This window comes from Oncorhynchus nerka, linkage group LG24 (genome assembly GCF_034236695.1).
Source record: "Oncorhynchus nerka isolate Pitt River linkage group LG24, Oner_Uvic_2.0, whole genome shotgun sequence".
NCBI classification, from domain to species: Eukaryota; Metazoa; Chordata; class Actinopteri; order Salmoniformes; family Salmonidae; genus Oncorhynchus; species Oncorhynchus nerka.
Genome location: NC_088419.1, coordinates 58,807,182 through 58,827,838, shown reverse-complemented (window position 1 = coordinate 58,827,838; position 20,657 = coordinate 58,807,182). Strand labels below are relative to the sequence as shown.

The window sequence follows — 20,657 nt, the reverse complement described above, 5'->3', positions numbered from 1 at the left end:
GGCTTATTCCCTTTTCCGTGATGGCAGCCTCACAAAATCAACATCCGCCAATCCAAAATATAGATAAAAGCCTTTACAAGTTCTCATCTAACCAACCATGTATAGGTTATTCCCAGTTTCCGTGGAGCCTTTGAATGAGTGTTATTTTAAACTACGCCCCCAAACGTTTGGCCCCTGCTCTATTTATTGATCTTCTACAAATTGTCCTCTATTCCGTGTGTTGTTTATTTTTAGGTATTTGATTTTAACGTGATAATCGATAGGAGTGATGGACAAAACAATGTGACGTTTCTCTTTCTGTTTTGGTGACCCCGTATCAAAATGCAACATTCCAAAATGTAGCTGACTGTGTTCTGCAGGTGGTTTTCTAACCAGTGATGTGAAAATGTATCCGGTTTTTAGTTTCATAAGCACATATCACCCCCCCTTAATCAATGAGTGATTTATTGCCACTTGACAAAACAGTTTTTTTTGTGTATGTGCCATTTACAAGGTGCTTGTTTAAAGTAGCATGATGACCATTGTTGCACAGGTATGTGTAGATAGTACATTTTATTTTTAGGTTTTCAATATATCACAAACTGTTTCTGCATATTGGTTATTGATTTGGACACTTTAAAACTTTGTTTTGATATTGGGCTATTTATCAATATGTCTTGTCAACAGGAAGCAGCAACAGCATTATATATTTTTTAGGTTTTAGGAATATAAATGTAACTTTCAACAATAATTTCCAATGATAAGGTAAAAACTGCTGAATGAGTCAAAACGTGCAGTGATTTATTTATTTTGGATACACCAGAAATCACCAAAACGGGTTTGCCCCGCCTACTTTTCAACAATGATTTTCTTCTCATTGAATGATAATGGGTTGAACAATTGTTCAAAACATTTAGCAATTTTTGCATTTGACCCATGAACAAACACCGTAATCATAGCAGTCACTACTGCTAGGTGTGCCTATTTGTATGTGGCTCATGTTTAGGGAGGCCCCTCTAAACCCTTTTTGTGCACACTAAACCTGCATTATAAAGTTATTCTGCACGCTACACATTATTCAGTGGTTTGAAATACCCTCTGCCTTAACTCTCTCTTTGTTGGAGAAACTTCAGGTGTGGAGCAGGACCCTGAACTCTCTCACCACTGTGGCGTTACACCATTTGATGTTATTATTTATGGTCGCACAGCGCGTGGATGAAGAGAGCGTCGGACTAGCTGACTGTGTCATTAGTTTTGGTGCAACCTTGAGGTCAATATAAGTGCAAATGACTCTGGGACACGAGGATAGGCTGGAGATAGAGCAGAGAGCACACAAGGTCCAGCCTGTGGTATTGGACAGCCACAGCATTTCCCCCACTCTCCCCTCACTCTTCTCTCTTTCCCAGCCTCCCGGGATATTAGGCAATAGACTTGTTTACTTCACCTTTCACCACATCGGCTGCTGAATTATTCATTTGTGTATAAGGAGGGGGAGAGGCGGTTGGGAGATGGGAAGAAGAGCGGAAGAGAAGAGACAGAAATGAAGGAGAGATGGAAAAACGAGTGAGGAGGCAAATGGACAGGATTGATCCCCTCCTGGTCGGCTAAATTGATTATAGAAATCTTATCAGCATCTCATCTCCTGTGTCGGGGTTTGGATGGGCGTGGGTCGGCCCCGGACGCTCCGTCTCGCCAGGATTAGACTGACAGACAGAAAGACAGAGCACCATTAGGCCTTGGGCCTGGGATACTCAGAGGACAGGCCTGAATTACCCATGATCTGCATCTACATGAACAGCACTGCTAAAGGACTAACAGTGCATCTATACAGTTTCTTACAGGCCCTAGTCGTCTACTGTTCCATGTCATGAATGACCCTATTCGTTCTTTTAGAAAATTCTCCACATGTAGGGTCTACGAGTAACTGTTAAAACAAATGAGTGTGCAGCATTTACAAGCTATTCCAAGTGATTAGTCTGGGAAAAGAGATGGCTATGGATCATTTCCAGCCGAGAGCCTAGCTGAGGTTTTGGAGTGCACTGAATATAAACACTATAACTAACAGCTTCTTAATAGATCAACATCAGATCCCCCAAGTCTCTCACACACACACACACACACACACACACACACACACACACACACACACACACACACACACACACACACACACACACACACACACACACTCCTCTCAATCACATGCTCATACAGCCATGAGCAAGGGTCAAAGGCTCACTGACTGATCTTATTTTCCAGCTCGGAGGATGTTGGGGTGTTGTGAATGTGTGTCTATGTATACTGTATGTGTGTGGGAGGGATCTGAGTGATAAAATGTGTGTGGATTTGAGGTTCAGATTGTGTGATTGTATGTGGTCTCTTCTGTATGTGTTTGTGCATGATAATGAGCGTGTTTATGTGTTGTTTCTGTTTGAGCATATGAATGCGAGACAGAATGGTTTCCTTCCAACTATTTAATGTGGATGAATTACCTGACTCATGTGCTGATGGAAACAGGAAATCCCATTACAATTGTATAAATGCCGACAGACAATTTGTTCGTTAGACATGGTGGGATCTTTTTGTATCAGGAAAATTAATTATGCGAGAAATGGCAGTGGAAATGTCTTTATGTGCAAATATTGATATAATAACCATCATATCGAAGTAAACTTGGAGTCACGCAATGATATGTTAGGTGGACCTCCCACTACGACTCGGGAAACCATGCAGTTTATTAGGCTACAGATTAAATAAATGATGATGAACATCACAGGGTGGTGAAAGTACACGGTGATGAGCTTGATGCTCCTTTCCAATAAACAGAGAGTCCTATTCTGGTCACATGGTGATTGACGCTTGGCTGCCGTTTGACAAATAAATGTAATCTGGCTCTTCTGTCCAAAGTAATGTCATCATGTAGGTAGCCTACCCACACTGTATCTGAGAGCTGTTGGCTAGAGAGCATGTGCCAAGACCAGAGTGGGCACATTTAGCTATTTAACGCAAATGTTTGTGTGACAAAACCATCAGAAGAGTTGAAAATGGAAACCCATTTAACTTGTATTTTTCATTCGGTACATGGGATTTTAACCGCAAAAGTTATTTTTATGTGCACTACATCATTGTGCACAGCCTGTTATCAGTAATACATTCGTTTGATGGGATTAAAAAAAAGAAGTTTTATATTCGCATGAAAATCTGTCGCAAATTGGATGGAATCCAACTAGTGAAGCTACTACTTATATTTGTCTCTATAGTTTAACATTTTGGATTTGAGATCAAATGTTATATATATTAGAGGTCGACCAATTAATGGGATTAGGGCCAATTTCAAGTTTTCATAACAATCGGTAATCGGCCTTTTTGGATGCCGATTATGGCTGATTACATTGCATTCCACAAGGAAACTGCGTGGCAGGCTGACCACCTTACGTGAGTGCAGCGTCAAAAGGACATTGTGGCTGCAAGGAGCCAAGGTAAGTTGCTAGCTTGCATTAAACTTATCTTGTAAAAAACAATCAATCTTCACATAATCACTAGTTAACTACACATGGTTATGATATTACTAGGTTAACTAGCTGGTCCTGCGTTGCATATAATCAATGCGGTGCCTGTTTATTTATCGTCGAATCACAACCTACTTCAACTTCGCCAACCGGGTGATGATTTAACAAAAGCGCATTCGCGAAAAAAGCACAATCGTTGCCTTTATTAAAATCAATACACAGAAGTATATATTTTTTTAAACCTGCATATTTAGTTAAAAGAAATTCATGTTAGCAGGCAATATTAACTAGGGAAATTGTTTCACTACTCTTGCGTTCAGTCAGGGTATATGCAACAGTTTGGGCCGCCTGGGTCGTTGCGGACTGTGTGAAGACAATTTTTTCCGAACAAAGACCTAATTAATTTGCCAGAATTTGCCATAATTATGACATAACCATGCACAACCTTCAATATAACAGCAATATTTAGACTTGGGGTTGCCACCCGTTCAATAAAATACAGAGCGGTTCCGTATTTCACTGAAATAATAAATGTTTTGTTTTCAAAATGATAGTTTCCGGGTTTTACCATATTAATGACCAAAGGTTCGTCCTTCTGTGTTTATTATGTTATAATTAAGTCTATGATTTGAGGCTCGTAAGCAGTCATTCAAACAGCACTTTTCAACGTTTGCCAGCAGCTCTTCGCAATGCTAGAAGCACAGCGCTGTTTATGACTTCAAGCCTATCAACTCCTGAGATTAGGCTGGCTATACTAAAGTGCCTATAAGAACATCCAATAGTCAAAGGTATATGAAATACAAATGATAGAGAGAGAAATAGTCAACGCGTCATATTTCCTATAATAACTACAACCTAAAACTTCTTAACTGGGAATATTGAATAACTGGGAATATTGAACCACCAGCTTTCATATGTTCTCATGTTCTGAGCAAGGAATTTAAATGTTAACTTTTTTACATGGCACATATTGCACTTTTACTTTCTTCTCCAAACACTGTGTTTTTGCATTATTTAAACCAAATTGAACATGTTTCATTATTTATTTGAGACTAAATAGATTTTATTTATGTATTATATTAAGTTAAAATAAAAGTGTTCATTGTTCATTCAGTATTGTTGTAATTGTCATTACTACAAATATATATATAAAATTGTCCGATTAATCGGCATCTGCTTTTTTTGGTCCTCCAATAATCAGTATCGGCGTTGGAAAAAATATATATATACGTATATGAGGCAACAGTACAGAATATCACCTTTTATTTGAGGGTATTTTCGTACATATCGGTTTTACCGTTTAGAAATGAATGCACTTTATGCATCTAGTCCCCCCATTTGAGGGTGTCATAAGTGTAACCCTCTCACCAAATATTCAGATAAGTCAGCTTTAAAATAATGGTGAAAAGGACATCTCAGTATTTTAACTTCTAAGATATTGACTCGCTAGGGGAATAACGAGATGCAAGGGATATTACTAAAACATACAGTGTGTTCTGAAATTATTGCCACCCTTGATAAAGATGAGCAATAATGACTACACATATTAAATAATTCAAATACTATTTTATACTAATACAATTGCTCAGAGAAAGAGATTGAGAAAAAAAGTATTACTTGTTAAACAAAAAAGGTAGGGGGTCAAAATTGACATCCCTAAGGATTTTTTTGAACCTTTATTTAACTAGGCAAGGCAGTTAAGAACTAAATCTTATTTACAATGACAGCCTACCGGGGAACAGTGGGTTAACTGCCTTGTTCAGGGGCAGAACAACAGATCTTTACATTGTCAGCTCAGGGATTTGATCCACCAACCTTTCAGTAACTGGCCCAACGCTCTAACCACTAGGCTACCTGCACAAATTCAAAAATGTAATATTTGGTCCCATATTCCTAGCACACAATGTCCACATCAAGCTTGTGACTACAAACTTGTCGGATGCATTTGCAGTTCTTATTGGTTTTGTTTCAGGTCGTTTTGTGACCAACAGAAATTAATGGTAGATAATGTATTGTGTAATTTTGGAGTTACATTTATTGTAAATAAGATATGAATATGCTTGTAAACACTTCTACATTAATCTGGATGCTACCATGATTGCAGTTAATCCTGAATTAATCGTGAATAATGACGAGAGAGAAAGTTACAGAGGGTCAAAGATCATACCCCCAAAACATGCTAACCTCTCACCATTACCAATAACAGGGGAGTTAGCATGTCTTGGGGGGTTGATCTTTGACCCACTATAACTTTATCATTACGAGTGCACTCTTACACAACTCAATCATTGAACCCTGTTCATTTTAGCAAGCTAAATTGGTGCTGAAGGTATGATGAAGGATCCAGTCAAATGAATGGAAACCCAATGTTACTTACCTGAAGCAAACTCCTGAAACAATCATTCCAGGGCCGATGCCTATTTGTAATCCATGGCGGAAAACGCCCTGCATGCGATTGAAAAGATGTCCCGTGTCATTGGAAGAAGTCCCAACTCGTCTTGGAAGAAAGCAGCTCCCAATCCAACGAAATCTAGGCTAGCTCCCATTGAAGCAACGATGGCTACACTCTTCACAGCAGGTGAATTCGGGTCAATTTGATAAAGATGTTGAACTAGACTTTCTCTAGAATTGTAACAGGTAAATCGAATTAATCAACAGTCTCTTTGCTAAATGCAATTCATAATTTCTTCAGATGTAAACGTTTAAACTCAACAAATAGCATCCTTCTCTCTTGCCTTCACATCTGGAGCGGCAACACCAGTTTAAGTGCCCATAAAACTGCCTTGCCACAACAAACCCAGAGTTCACGCGATTGACCTATAAATGTAGCATTGCTCCTCATTAGCTAAACCAAACCATGTTACTTTAGATTATCTGAACTGTAAAAGTGGATGGCACATCAAATAACTCTACCAAACAGTGCTTCTTAAATTATTGACAAGTCATTTCATTTTAAGTCTGCACATGAAAGCAAAAACACATCTCCTACCATTACGAATAACGGGATGTTAGCATGTTTTGGGGGTATGATATTTATGCCTCTGTAACTTTCTCACTCATGAGAAGTGACTCCAAAATAATATTATACATGATTTACCATTTGCTGTGGCGCAGCGCTCTAAGGCACTGCATCTCAGTGCTAGAGGCGTCACTACAGACTCTGGTTCAATTCCGGTATCAGAACCGGCTGTGATTGGGAGTCCCATAGGGCGGTGCATAATTGGCCCAGCATTGTTGGGTTTTGGCCGGGGTAGGCCTTCATTGTAAATAAGGATTTGTTCATATCTGACTAGCCTGGTTAAATAAATCACAAACAAATACATCCATCAAGTTTATAGAGTCACAAGCTTGATCTAGTCATTGCGTGCTAGGAATATGGGACCAAATACTAAACTTTTGACTAAATGTAATACACTATATAAGTGAATCTGAACAAATACTTATAACACCTTCAAATGACGGACAAGATACATGAAGTGCTTTCATTTCTAAACGGTAAAACAGATATGTATAAAATGTCCTCAAATAAAAGGTGAAATTCTGTACTATCACCTCATATGAAACATTTGATCTCAAATTCAAAATACTGGAGTATAGAACCAAATAAGTTTAATCTCTAAATAAATACGAGTGGCGCAGGGTGGTGGGAGGTGATGACAGGTCAGATGTGAGACCCTGACAGGCTCTCCATTCCATTCCAAGCACACACTTCTCCTGCCTGGGCCTCGGTAGACCTCACATGGCTGAGGACGCAACACAATTAAAAATGTAAGCGCTGGAGCTGTAAAGCAAATTGCTGGGATTCAGGAAGGCTGTGTCTAAGGGAAGTCCCGGTACAGAATAGGAGGGTCAAGAGTGCCGGAGTGTGTCGGAGAGCCAGGTTCATCTCCACCTGAGCTTAGGAAGGGATTGGTTCCACTTTAGACTGTGATGGAAACATTGTAGCTACAGTGCCTTCAGAAAGGATTCATACCCCTTGACTTTGTTGTGTTACAAAGTGGGATTAAAATGGATTTAATTTTCATTTATTGTCAACAATCTACACAAAATACTCTGTAATGTCAACACGTTAGAATCACCTTTGGAAGCAGTTACAGCTGTGTCTTTCTAGGTAAGTCTCTAAGAGCTTTGCACACCTGTATTGTACAATATTTGCCCCAAATTCGTGAAGCCAAGTTGGTTGCTGATCATTGCTAGACAGCCATTTTTAAGTCTTGCCATACATTCTCATGCCGATTTAAATCATAACTGCAACTAGGCCACTTAGGAACATTCAATGTCGTCTTGGTAACCAACTTCAGTGTATATTTGGCCTTGTATTTTAGGTTATTGTCTGTTGGAAAGCAGACTGATCCAGGTTTTCCTCTAGGATTTTGCCTGTGCTTAGCTCTGTTTAGTTTCTTTTTATCCTAAAAAGCTCCCTAGTCCTTGACGATGACAAGCATACACATAACATGATACAGCCACTACCATTCTTTAAAATATGAAGAGTGGTACTCAGTGGTGTGTTGTGTTGGATTTGCCACAAACTTAACGCTTTGTATTCAGGATAAAAAGGACATTTCTTTGCCACATTTTTTCTCTATCTATTATTTTAGTGCCTTATTGCAAACAGGATGCATGTTTTGGAATATTTTTATTCTGTACATGTTTCCTTCTTTTCACTCTGTCATTTAGGTTAGTATTGGGGAGTAACTCCAATGTTGTTTATCCGTCCTCAGTTATCTCCTATCACAGCCATTAAACTCTGTTTCCTTCCTCTCCGTCAACTGAGTTAGGAAGGACACCTACAGTGGGGCAAAAAGTATTTAGTCAGCCACCAAGTGTGCAAGTTCTCCCACTTAAAAAGATGAGAGAGGCCTGTAATTTTCATCATAGGTACACTTCAACTATGACAGACAAAATGAGAAAAAAAATCCAGAAAATCACATTGTAGGATTTTTTATGAATTTAACTGCAAATTATGGTGGAAAATAAGTATTTGGTCACCTACAAACAAGCAAGATTTCTGGCTCTCACAGACCTGTAACTTCTTCTTTAAGAGGCTCCTCTGTCCTCCACTCGTTACCTGTATTAATGGCACCTGTTTGAACTTGTTATCAGTATAAAAGACACCTGTCCACAACCTCAAACAGTCACACTCCAAACTCCACTATGGCCAAGAACAAAGAGCTGTCAAAGGACACCAGAAACACAATTGTAGACCTGCACCAGGTTGGGAAGACTGAATCTGCAATAGGTAAGCAGCTTGGTTTGAAGAAATCAACTGTGAGAGCAATTATTAGGAAATGGAAGACATACAAGACCACTGATAATCTCCCTCGATCTGGGGCTCCACGCAAGATCTCACCCCGTGGGGTCAAAATGATCACATGAACGGTGAGCAAAAATCCCAGAACCACACGGGGGGACCTAGTAAATGACCTGCAGAGAGCTGGGACCAAAGTAACAAAGCCTACCATCAGTAACACACTACACCGCCAGGGACTCAAATCCTGCAGTGCCAGACGTGTCCCCTTGCTTAAGCCAGTACATGTCCAGGCCCGTCTGAAGTTTGCTAGAGAGCATTTAGATGATCCAGAAGAAGATTGGGAGAATGTCATATGGTAAGATGAAACCAATATATAACTTTTTGGTAACAATTCAACTCGTCGTGTTTGGAGGACAAAGAATGCTGAGTTGCATCCAAAGAACACCATACCTACTGTGAAGCATGGGGGTGGAAACATCATGCTTTGGGGCTGTTTTTCTGCAAAGGGACCAGGACAACTGATCCGTGTAAAGGAAAGAATGAATGGGGCCATGTATCGTGAGATTTTGAGTGAAAACCTCCTTCCATCAGCAAGGGCATTGAAGATGAAACGTGGCTGGGTCTTTCAGCATGACAATGATCCTAAACACACCGCCCGGGCAACGAAGGAGTGGCTTCGTAAGAAGCATTTCAAGGTCCTGGAGTGGCCTAGCCAGTCTCCAGATCTCAACCCCATAGAAAATCTTTGGAGGGAGTTGAAAGTCCGTGTTGCCCAGCAACAGCCCCAAAACATCACTGCTCTAGAAGAGATATGCATGGAGGAATGGGCCAAAATAGAAAACGTTTGACCTCTGTCATTGCCAACAAAGGGTATATAACAAAGTATTTAGATAAACTTTTGTTATTGACCAAATACTTATTTTCCACCATCATTTGCAATTAAATTCATTAAAAATCCTACAATGTGATTTCCTGGATTTTTTTTCTCATTTTGTCTGTCATAGTTGAAGTGTACCTATGATGAAAATGACAGGCCTCTCTCATCTTTTGAAGTGGGAGAACTTGCACAATTGGTGGCTGACTAAATACTTTTCTGCCCCACTGTATATCTTTGTAGTGACTAGGTTTATTGATACACCAACTAAAGTGTCAAATGAATAACTTCACCATGCTCAAATGGATATTCAATGTCTGCTTATTTTTTTTACCCATCTACCAATAGGTGCCCTTGTTTGCAAACCATAGGAAAACCTCCCTGGCCTTTGTGGTTGAATCTGTGTTTGAAAATTCACTGCTCAACTTAGGGACCTTGCAGATAATTCAATGGTACTGTATGTGTGAGGTACAGAGATGTGGTAGTCAATTAAAAACCATGTTCTACGCCATTATTGCACCCAGAGTGAGTCCATGCTACGCATTATATGACTTGTTAAGCACATTTTTACTCCCGAACCTATTTAGGCTTGCCATAACAAAAGGCTTGAGTACTTATTTATTCAAGACATTTCAGCTTTTCATAATGAATTTGTAAACATTTCCAAAAACATAATTCCACTTTGACATTTATGGGGCACTGTGTGTAGGTCAGCGACACGACATCTGAATGTAATCCATTTTAAATTCAGGCTGTAACATAACAGAATGTGGAAAAAGTCCAGGGGTGTGAATACTTTCTGAAGGCACCATGTCTGACAGGGAGATATGCTAAGAGGAGAGATATCGAAGTGTGATATCGCTTTACACACACTATAAATATCATTTTTACAGAACGACAGCCAGTGTCACAGTAATAAAATGAAATGTCTCATGCATAGTTTAATGTTAGGAGGCTACTTCACATGGATGATATATCCATGTTTCTCGTCATTAAACAATGTGCCGTAATTATGTTTAACTTGATAGTTTCTTCATATTGTTCTATTGCTTATAAGATGTCATTTTTCCCTAGTGTCACTTCCCAAGCAATTTACATTCTAATCAGAGCCTAATGGATTACACTCATTTGTTATTTTACTAACCAAGCACTAAATATACAGTGTGTGTTAAGTCATTCACGGTGGTTATTTAGTGCAGATGAATGGGAATCAGTGTATCATAATGAGAATGGAGACATGAAACTACACAATAGAAAGTTTAACACTGAACTCACTAAACAATTATCTGGAAATAGCCACACAGCTGTGTATTCCTGTTGGAGCGAGTGGAGTAGGAACTAGGAACCTTTGTTCTAGTGACTAAGCCCCCGTTTGACTAAACCAAAGAGACAGGGACACCGCTAAGGCACTCGCCATGTGACACTTTGTTCTATTACAGGTTTTCTGAGTCGCAGCGGCTTATGTAAGATGACGGCAGGCGCAGGATAATTCAACCTTATTACCTTATTGCGAGGTAATGCGCTGAGACAGATGTGTAGAGTTAAGGCAATATCAAATATATAGCGTCGTTTGCAGCTTTATCTGGACCATTCACACGGGTTTGGAAAGGAACCAAGCCGGCCCTGACTGCAAAGGGAGCAGACTTCTCTTCTCTTTGAATCCCAGTCCCTTTTCCCTATATTCCTGTGTAAGAACGGCTGCCCATTTTATTCCCACAGTTTTACTCCCTCTCCTGAATCCACTCTAGAGGCTCTGAGTCGGTGGGGATTCTGCCTGACACTTGGCAGCTTAAAATTGAATGAGACTTTTACTTCATAGTTCATCCACCTCTCTGCTTTGTACTGTGGAGAGAGAGATTCTACACCGTGATATCTTGAAAATGTGCAATACAGTAAATTGGGTAGGCATGGGAACAAGCATAGGAATGGACATGGAAAATAATGGTGTCAACAGCCACGCAAATCATAGACTGTTCTCTCTGCTACCGCAAGGAAAGTGGTAGTCGATGCACCAAGTCTGGAACCAACAAGACCCTGAACAGCCTCTACCCCCAAGCCCCCCTACCCGGACTATCTGCATTGACCCTTTTTGCACTAACTTTTTTGACTCATCACGTACACTGCTGTTACTGTTTATTATCTATCCTGTTGCCTAGTCACTTTTACCCCTGCACATTGACTCAGTACTGGTACTCCCTGTTGTGTATTTATTCCTTGTGTTATTTTGTTTTCTATAATTTTTCTATTTTTCACTCTGCACTGCTGGGAAGGGCCCGTGAATAAGCAGTTCACTGTTAGTCGACACCTGTTGTTGATGAAGCATGTAAAAATACAATGTGATGTTGGCACATAAAGTGAATGGCTTGTATGATGACTAAAACAGAAATAAAGAGCTCGTGCCTGGAGCGGCTGTCATTTCCGCAGAGAGGAGAGAGAGGGGGTTATTAGGGAGTCATCCAGATATGTTTAACCTTTCCACCTTTCATATTAGAGGCTGAGAGTGTGGTGCAGTGGCACGATGGCTGCTAGTAAATCCACTGTAAGTCTTCCAGGGACTCTGAAGATCCTGGAGTTCATGCAGCAATTTGAAGGTGCCGAGACACTGCCGGAGCTCTGGGTTCACACAGAATCCACCCTGATCAATACAACTCTCTCTTTGGGAGAGCCAATAGCTGGGCAGAGACACAGACCTCAATCTGGATAGAATAGGAGAGAACAGAATAGGAGACCGACTAGGAGCTGCATTGGCATTGCACTCACACGCTCAATCCACAATTAACCACACTTCCATATGCAAGCACACTCCAGACTGCTTGACAGAACAGGAAGGAGCTCGGGCTGCAGCGTCCCCTCTCTTCGTTGCTCGCAGACAACTTAATACCTTCAGATTATAAATTCCAACCCTGCCCAAGAACCTGGGAGCCTGAGCAGGAGAGTAAACGCACCACGAGTCTCATTATCAAACCAGCTAGTCCTTTAATAGCTTTTTTAGTGCTGTGGGGTAGAATATTCACTGTTTACCACTGCTGCTCATTCCTGTATTGCAGTCCCGCATCCCTTCTCCCAGACTCGCCTAAAGATATACACCATAATAATGTTAAAGGAACAGATAGTAAAAGCTGGGCAGACACAACACAAGGCCCTTCTACCAGAATGACTGGGCTGTGTAACCTTGTATGGACTCTCACTCCAGATGATGGACTGTGGGTCTGGAGAGGAGATGAGGGGGAGGATGAGTGTGTGTTCCCTCTTTCAGACGTTTTACCCTCGCCCTACTACCTAGGAGCGCATGCACTTCATTGTTAAGTCATACAATGCACTTAATGAGGAGGGGCCTAATGTGGTGCCGGTGGTGAGGAGAGGCAGCTTTGTGAGGCCGTGCACTTATGGCCACAGCCATCCATCAGGGGAAGATGGGATAAGGGGATAGTGAAAAGACAGGGAACATAGAGTAGGTAGAAGAAGAAAAAATCTTCCACTCCACTGACTATCTTTTAGCATCTCTGGCAACCTGCAAATCACGCCTACATAAGCAGAGAGCCAAGCCCCGAGCCAGATTGTTAAACCTGGAAATTAAATGTGATTGACACATTTTCAACCCCCTCAGCGGCTGAATTTAGAGAGAGATGGAGAGAGAGAGAGAGAGAGAGAGAGAGAGAGAGAAATGAAAAACTTCCTCACCTCCCCAATGTGTAGTTGGGAGCCTAGGGAACAGTATCCCCACTGTGGCTCACCACACAACCTCCCCCCAAGCCCAAACACCTCCCAGCTAGCTCCCGAGCCCTACCCAACCCCCACCGCCACTCACTGCTATTATTGACAATCTCACATCAATTTCAGGGAGCCTCTTATCTCAAATGACGCACAACCTTTCTACACTGTCAGATCAGAGTAATATTTCGGCCTTTTATATGGATCGATTGGGCAGTTTTGGGGGGGCAGGGGGAGGCAAGGCTGAGCGAATGAAAGGTCAAATGTAGCACTAAATCATTTGAAGATTCTTAATGAATGGTGTGTGGCAGACACACCTGCTGGTTTGAGAGAGAGAGAGAGAGAGAGAGAGAGAGAGAGAGAGAGAGACTTAGAAGAGCTCCTTCACCAGGGTCAATAAGTGCTTACTGGTGCCCATGCCAATCTTAGCCCCTTCATCTCAAATAATCATATGTCGCTTGTTTTGGAACCTTTCTTGAATGGCTGGACCAAGGTTAAACCCCAAGAACTTTCTTGTAAAAAGAGTGAACTATGTATTAATGCACAATATACTTGTTTGGCCTAAATGACATGGCATTATAAATAGATGGAAGGTTTATGGTTGTATCTGAAAAGAGGACATTACAGATAGAAGTAGAGCTGGTTGATATGACTCTTACATACCTACTTATGTATGCAGACCGCAAACACACAGAGACAATATCATCAATAAGACAAATGTCCAATCATGTAGTATCTGGAATGCTATAAAACTGTGAGCTTGATGTTCGATGAGAGGAGCTTTCTAATATTGATGTTAACAACAGGCCTAATGTCAAATGAGCAGTGTATGCTGAACAATTAAACCATCCAATCACATTATCATGCATGACTTGTTTCAGACTTGATCATTTAACTCGAGTTCATTATCTAAACATATACTGACGTGCTCAAATTTTTTGGTACCCCTCCACAAAAAACAAGGCATGCACAATTTTCTCTGAAATAACTTGAAACTGACAAAAGTCATTGGGGTCCACGATTGTTTATTCCATATTTAATAGAAATCAGACTTTGCTTTTGATTTTTTATTCAACATAATACTGTAGATCATTAAACAAGTGAAAATGGCCATGGACAAAATGGATGGCACCCTTAAGCAAATATTTTGTTGCACAACCTTTAGAGGCAATCACTGAAATCAAACGTTTTCTGTAGCTCTCAATGAGACTTCTGCACCTGTTAACAGGTAGTTTGGCCTACTCTTCCTGAGCAAACTGCTCCAGCTGTGTCAGGTTTGATGGGCGCCTTCTCCAAACTGCAAGTTTCAGCTCTTTCCATAGATGTTCGATAGGATTCAGATCAGGACTCATAGAAGACCACTTCAGAATAGTCCAATGTTTTGTTCTTATCCATTCTTGGGTGCTTTTAGCTGTGTGCTTTGAGTCATTATCATGACCTGCGACTGAGACAGAGCTTTCTGACACTGGGCAGTACGTTTTGCTCCAGAATGCCTTGATAGTCTTGAGATTTCATTGTGCCCTGCACAGATTCAAGGCAGCCTGTGCCAGGCGCAGCAGAGCAGCCCCCAAACATAACCGAGCCTCCTCCATGTTTCACTGTTTCACTGTTGGTGCGGCAGGGTAGCCTAGTGGTTAGAGCGTTGGACTAGTAACTGGAAGGTTGCAAGTTCAAACCCCCGAGCTGACAGGGTACAAATCTGTCATTCTGCACCTGAACTGGCAGTTAACCCACTGTTCCTAGGCAGTCATTGAAAATAAGAATTTGTTCTTAACTGACTTGCCTGGTTAAATAAAGGTACAATTTTTAAAATAAAGTAGGTATGGTGTTCTTCTCTTTCAAAGTTACATATTTGCGTCTGTGAACATAGAGCTTATGTGACTTGCCAAAAAGCTCCAGTTTTGACTCATCTATCCAAAGGACATTCTCTCAGAAGCATTGTGGCTTGTCAATATGAATTTTAACAAGCTCCCGTCTGGCTTTTTTATGTTTTTCTTTCAAAAGTGGCGTCCTCCTGGGTCTTCTTCCATGGAGCCCACTTTCGCTCAGAAAGCGACGGAGGGTGCGATCAGAAACTGACGTACCTTCACCTTGGAGTTCAGCAGTTTGGCAGTTATCCTTCGTTATTTTTCTACCGTTCACACTCTCCTTCTGTTCAATCTGGGGAAGATGTTCCTCTTGCGGCCGCGCCCAAGGAGGTTGGCTACAGTTCCACGGATCTTAAACTTCTTAATAATATTTGCAACTGTTGTCACAGGAACATCAAGCTGCTTGGAGATGGTATTGTAGCCTTTATCTTTACCATGCTTGTCTATTATTGTATTTCTGATCTCCTCAGACAAATCTCTCCTTTGCTTTCTCTGGTCCATGTTCAGTCCATGTTCAGTGTGGTGCACACAATGATACCAAACAGCACAGTGACTACTTTACTCTGGTCCATGTTCAGTGTGGTGCACACAATGATACCAAACAGCACAGTGACTACTTTACTCTGGTCCATGTTCAGTGTGGTGCACACAATGATACCAAACAGCACAGTGACTACTTTACTCTGGTCCATGTTCAGTGTGGTGCACACAATGATACCAAACAGCACAGTGACTACTTTACTCTGGTCCATGTTCAGTGTGGTGCACACAATGATACCAAACAGCTTAGTGACTACTTTACTCTGGTCCATGTTCAGTGTGGTGCACACAATGATACCAAACAGCACAGTGACTACTTTACTCTGGTCCATGTTCAGTGTGGTGCACACAATGATACCAAACAGCTTAGTGACTACTTTACTCTGGTCCATGTTCAGTGTGGTGCACACAATGATACCAAACAGCACAGTGACTACTTTACTCTGGTCCATGTTCAGTGTGGTGCACACAATGATACCAAACAGCACAGTGACTACTTTACTCTGGTCCATGTTCAGTGTGGTGCACACAATGATACCAAACAGCACAGTGACCACTTTACTCTGGTCCATGTTCAGTGTGGTGCACACAATGATACCAAACAGCACAGTGACTACTTTACTCTGGTCCATGTTCAGTGTGGTGCACACAATGATACCAAACAGCACAGTGACTACTTTACTCTGGTCCATGTTCAGTGTGGTGCACACAATGATACCAAACAGCACAGTGACTACTTTACTCTGGTCCATGTTCAGTGTGGTGCACACAATGATACCAAACAGCACAGTGACCACTTTACTCTGGTCCATGTTCAGTGTGGTGCACACAATGATACCAAACAGCACAGTGACTACTTTACTCTGGTCCATGTTCAGTGTGGTGCACACAATGATACCAAACAGCACAGTGACTACTTTACTCTGGTCCATGTTCAGTGTGGTGCACACAATGATACCAAACAGCACAGTGACCACTTTACTCTGGTCCATGTTCAGTGTGGTGCACACAATGATACCAAACAGCACAGTGACTACTTTACTCTGGTCCATGTTCAGTGTGGTGCACACAATGATACCAAACAGCACAGTGACTACTTTACTCTGGTCCATGTTCAGTGTGGTGCACACAATGATACCAAACAGCACAGTGACCACTTTACTCCATTTAAATAGGCTGATGTGTCCAGGCCATTTTAGAATATCTTTGTAGAATAAGCAATAATTAATCTCTTTTCACAGGTTCTTTGCTTTATTCTGTGACATACCAAAGGCATGCAAGTAAACATGATAAAAATAGCTTTTAAATTCATCACTTTTCAGGAGGAATGAAGTATTATTTCAATGAGCTGTAAGGGTACCAACAAATTTGAGCACATCTGTATATACAGTTGAGGTCGGAAGTTTACATACACTTAGGTTGGAGTCATTAAAACTAGTTTTTCAACCACTCCACAAATGTCTTGTGAACAAACTATAGTTTTGGCATGTCGGTTAGGACATATACTTTGTGCATGACACAATAATTCACTATATCACAATTCCAGTGGGTCAGAAGTTTACATACACTAAGTTGACTGTGCCTTTAAACAGCTAGGAAAATTCCAGAAAATGATGTCATGGCTTTAGAAGCTTCTGATAGGCTAATTGACATCATTTAAGTCAATTGGAGGTGTACCTGTGGATGCATTTCAAGGCCTCTCTTCAAACTCAGTGCCTCTTTGTTTGACATCATGGTAAAATCAAAAGAAATCAGCTAAGACCTCAGAAAAGAAATTGTAGACAGTCTGGTTCATCCTTGGGAGCAATTCCCAAACGCCTGAAGGTACCATGTTCATCTGTACAAACAATAGTACGCAAGTATAAACACCATGGGACCACGCAGCCGGCATACCACTCAGGAAGGAGACACATTCTGTCTCCTAGAGATGAACGTACTTTGGTGCGAAAAGTGCAAATCAATCCCACAACAACAGCAAAGGACCCTGTGAAGATGCTGGAGGAAACAGGTACAAAAGTATCTATATCCTCAGTAAAACGAGTCCTATATCGACATAACCTGAAAGGCCGCTCACAAGGAAGAAGCCGCTGCTCCAAAACTGCCATAAAAAAAGCCAGACTGTGGTTTGCAACCGCACATGGGGACAAAGATCATACTTTTGAGAGAAATGTCCTCTGGTCTGATGAAACAAAAATAGAACTGTTTGGCCATAATGACCATCATTATGTTTGGAGGAAAAAGGGGGATGCTTGCAAGCCGAAGAACACCATCCCAACCGTGAAGCAAGGGGGTGGCAGCATCATGTTGTGGGGGTGTGAGGGACTGGTGCAATTCACAAAATGAATGGCATCATGAGGAAGGACAATTATGTGGATATATTGAAGCAACATCTCAAGACATCAGTCAGGAAGTTAAAGCTTGGCCGCAAATGGGTCTTCCAAATGAACATTGACCGCAAGCATACTTCCAAAGTTGTGGCAAAATGGCTTAAAGACAACAAAGTCAAGGTATTGGAGTTGCCTTCACAAAGCTCTGACCTCAATCCTATAGACAATTTGTGGGCAGAACTGAAAAAGCGTGTGCAAGCAAGGAGGCCTACAAACCTGACTCAGTTACACCAGCTTTGTCAGGAGGAATGGGCCAAAATTCACCCAACTTATTGTGGGAAGCTTGTGGAAGGCTACCTGAAACGTTTGACCCAAGTTAAACAATTTAAAGGCAGTGCTACCAAATACTAATTGAGTGTATGTGAACTTCTGACCCACTGGGAATGTGATGAAAGAAATAAAAGCTGAAATAAATCTCTCTCTACTATTATTCTGACATTTCACATTCTTAAAATAAAGTGGTGATCCTAACTGACCTAAGAAAGGGAATTGTTACCAGGATTCAATGTCAGGAATTGTGAAAAACTGAGTTTAAATGTATTTGGCTAAGGTGTATGTAAACCTCCGACTTCAACTGTCATAGCCAACAGTGACTGACTATGTGGCGTGTTATGTTGATGATGATGTTGATGTTGATACACTAACTGCTGTGTGGAGGCGTTGCGGACAGAGGAGGGTTGGTTGGTTAAGTGTGCGGTCCCTCTCTCCTCAGAACGGCTCCGATTCTCTCCCCCCCCAGGGCGCGTCCTCCAGCCTGGTGGTGAAGTTTGCCGACACCGACAAGGAGCGCACCATCCGCCGCATGCAGCAGATGGTGGGCCAGTTTGGCATCTTTAACCCAGCCATCGCCCTTCCCTTCAGCACCTACAGTACCTACGCACATGCAGTGAGTTAACTAGCACAACCCCCAACCCTCCGTACCCCTCTGACCCCACTAACACCATCCACACACGCAGTGAGTTAACTAGCACGACCCCCAACATTTCGTATCCCTTTTACCCCTCCCAACCCCCAACTATCTGTATCCCTCTTACCCCCCAACACCCCGAGGGCAGAGCACCGTACACACGGCAGACCCCAGGCTCTTTGATGAGCTCACCCAGCCCACGCTGCTTTTCCCACTGCCCTTTCGTCTCCCCGGGGCCCCGGAGCTGCACCAGGGGCCAGAGATGACTCCGAATATTCCATAGGAACCTTATCTCCACACAAACCTCTTTAGCCTGCATACAGAGTTACTGCCGTTTGAAGGGAGCTGAAATGGAATGAAGAAAAGGGTTCCGTCTGACACCGATAAATACCTAAACCTCAGTCACATCAGACTGCATAAATATACACAGTATGTATATATTTATAAAATAACGGAATTCTTAATTTATTAACTTTGCACGCACGGGCAGATTTTATTTTTTATTCTCTAAATGCCAGGATTAATTGTTGAGGCTGCCCAGGTCTCGGGGGTTTATTCATTTCCCTCATTTTCTTATCACAGGCATGGTGGCCAGTATGAAAAGTGCAAATTGACCGTCCCAGAGTAATTGCGAGGCCATCTCTGTCCTCTCTCCAGTAAAACTCCTGCCTTCATTACAATTCATGAAATGCAGCCCATCCCCAGGAAATGTGGAGAAATGCTAATGTTTCAGGAGTGGTGGAGGTGGTGGTGGTCTGCTGGGAGAGCATTGTGTCCTGCTCAGGTTGTCCATGACTCTTATTTACTGTGGCAGAGCCCCACGCACCCCGTCACACACACTACACTACGCATTCAGACAACACACAGACAGCTACACACTCTGTCACCAACTCTATGCCACACAACAACATGTGTCTTGTTTTTCCAGGCACTGCTGCAGCATGACAATGAGGTGGGTACATGCCAATCCATTGCTAAAGTTTTGTGAATGGTAGTTTCTAGTCATGTTATAGATATTTGATCATTATAGTTAGTTATTAGATATTAGTTATTCATTTACAGTCATTATTAGATGTAGTTATTTTAAGTTTTAAAAAATAGTGGGATTTATGTATACTATTGGTCAAATTATATTTTTTCAAGACTACAGTGACTGATACCATTGTAAGTGAAATTCTCCATGAGATATGAATCATACTGTATATTGTCATGCTTTGAGGTTGTACAACGTTCTGTTATGAGATCATTTCAACCCTCAGGTATGTTGTAATGAATGTATAGCCTACAGCTAGTTTTGCTTTATTCCACTATATGCATTATGTCTAATGAATTCCATTACTTGTAATGTACTTTCATTTGGCACAGGAACAGTGTCATTTTTCTTCAGTGTTGGGTTTCCACTAATGCAGTTTTGATTGAATACCAGACACAGAAACTTAGATGCTTATTGCAGCATGTGACAGCCTTTGCTCTCTATTGGGTTGGAATGAACTGCAACAGAGTGATACACCTTAAATGTTTCTTTACTCTGTGAAAAACTATTATACCAAGAACAAAACCCGCAATGACACAGAATGACTATCTCAAAAGCCTCTTTATATGTACCAGTGGAGGCTGCTGAGGGGAGGACG

The 20,657-nt window shown here is 41.5% G+C and overlaps 1 protein-coding gene across 1 annotated transcript in view; it reads left to right on the top strand.

Moving 5' to 3' along the window:
• LOC115108298 (CUGBP Elav-like family member 5) overlaps window positions 1–20,657 on the top strand; it is a 68,227-nt gene that overhangs the window by 24,907 nt on the left and 22,663 nt on the right. Inside the window, exons 6-7 of the mRNA XM_029632458.2 lie at window positions 18,832–19,005; window positions 19,955–19,978. Coding sequence (XP_029488318.2) covers window positions 18,832–19,005; window positions 19,955–19,978 — 198 coding nt within the window. The remainder of the gene's footprint in view (window positions 1–18,831; window positions 19,006–19,954; window positions 19,979–20,657) is intronic.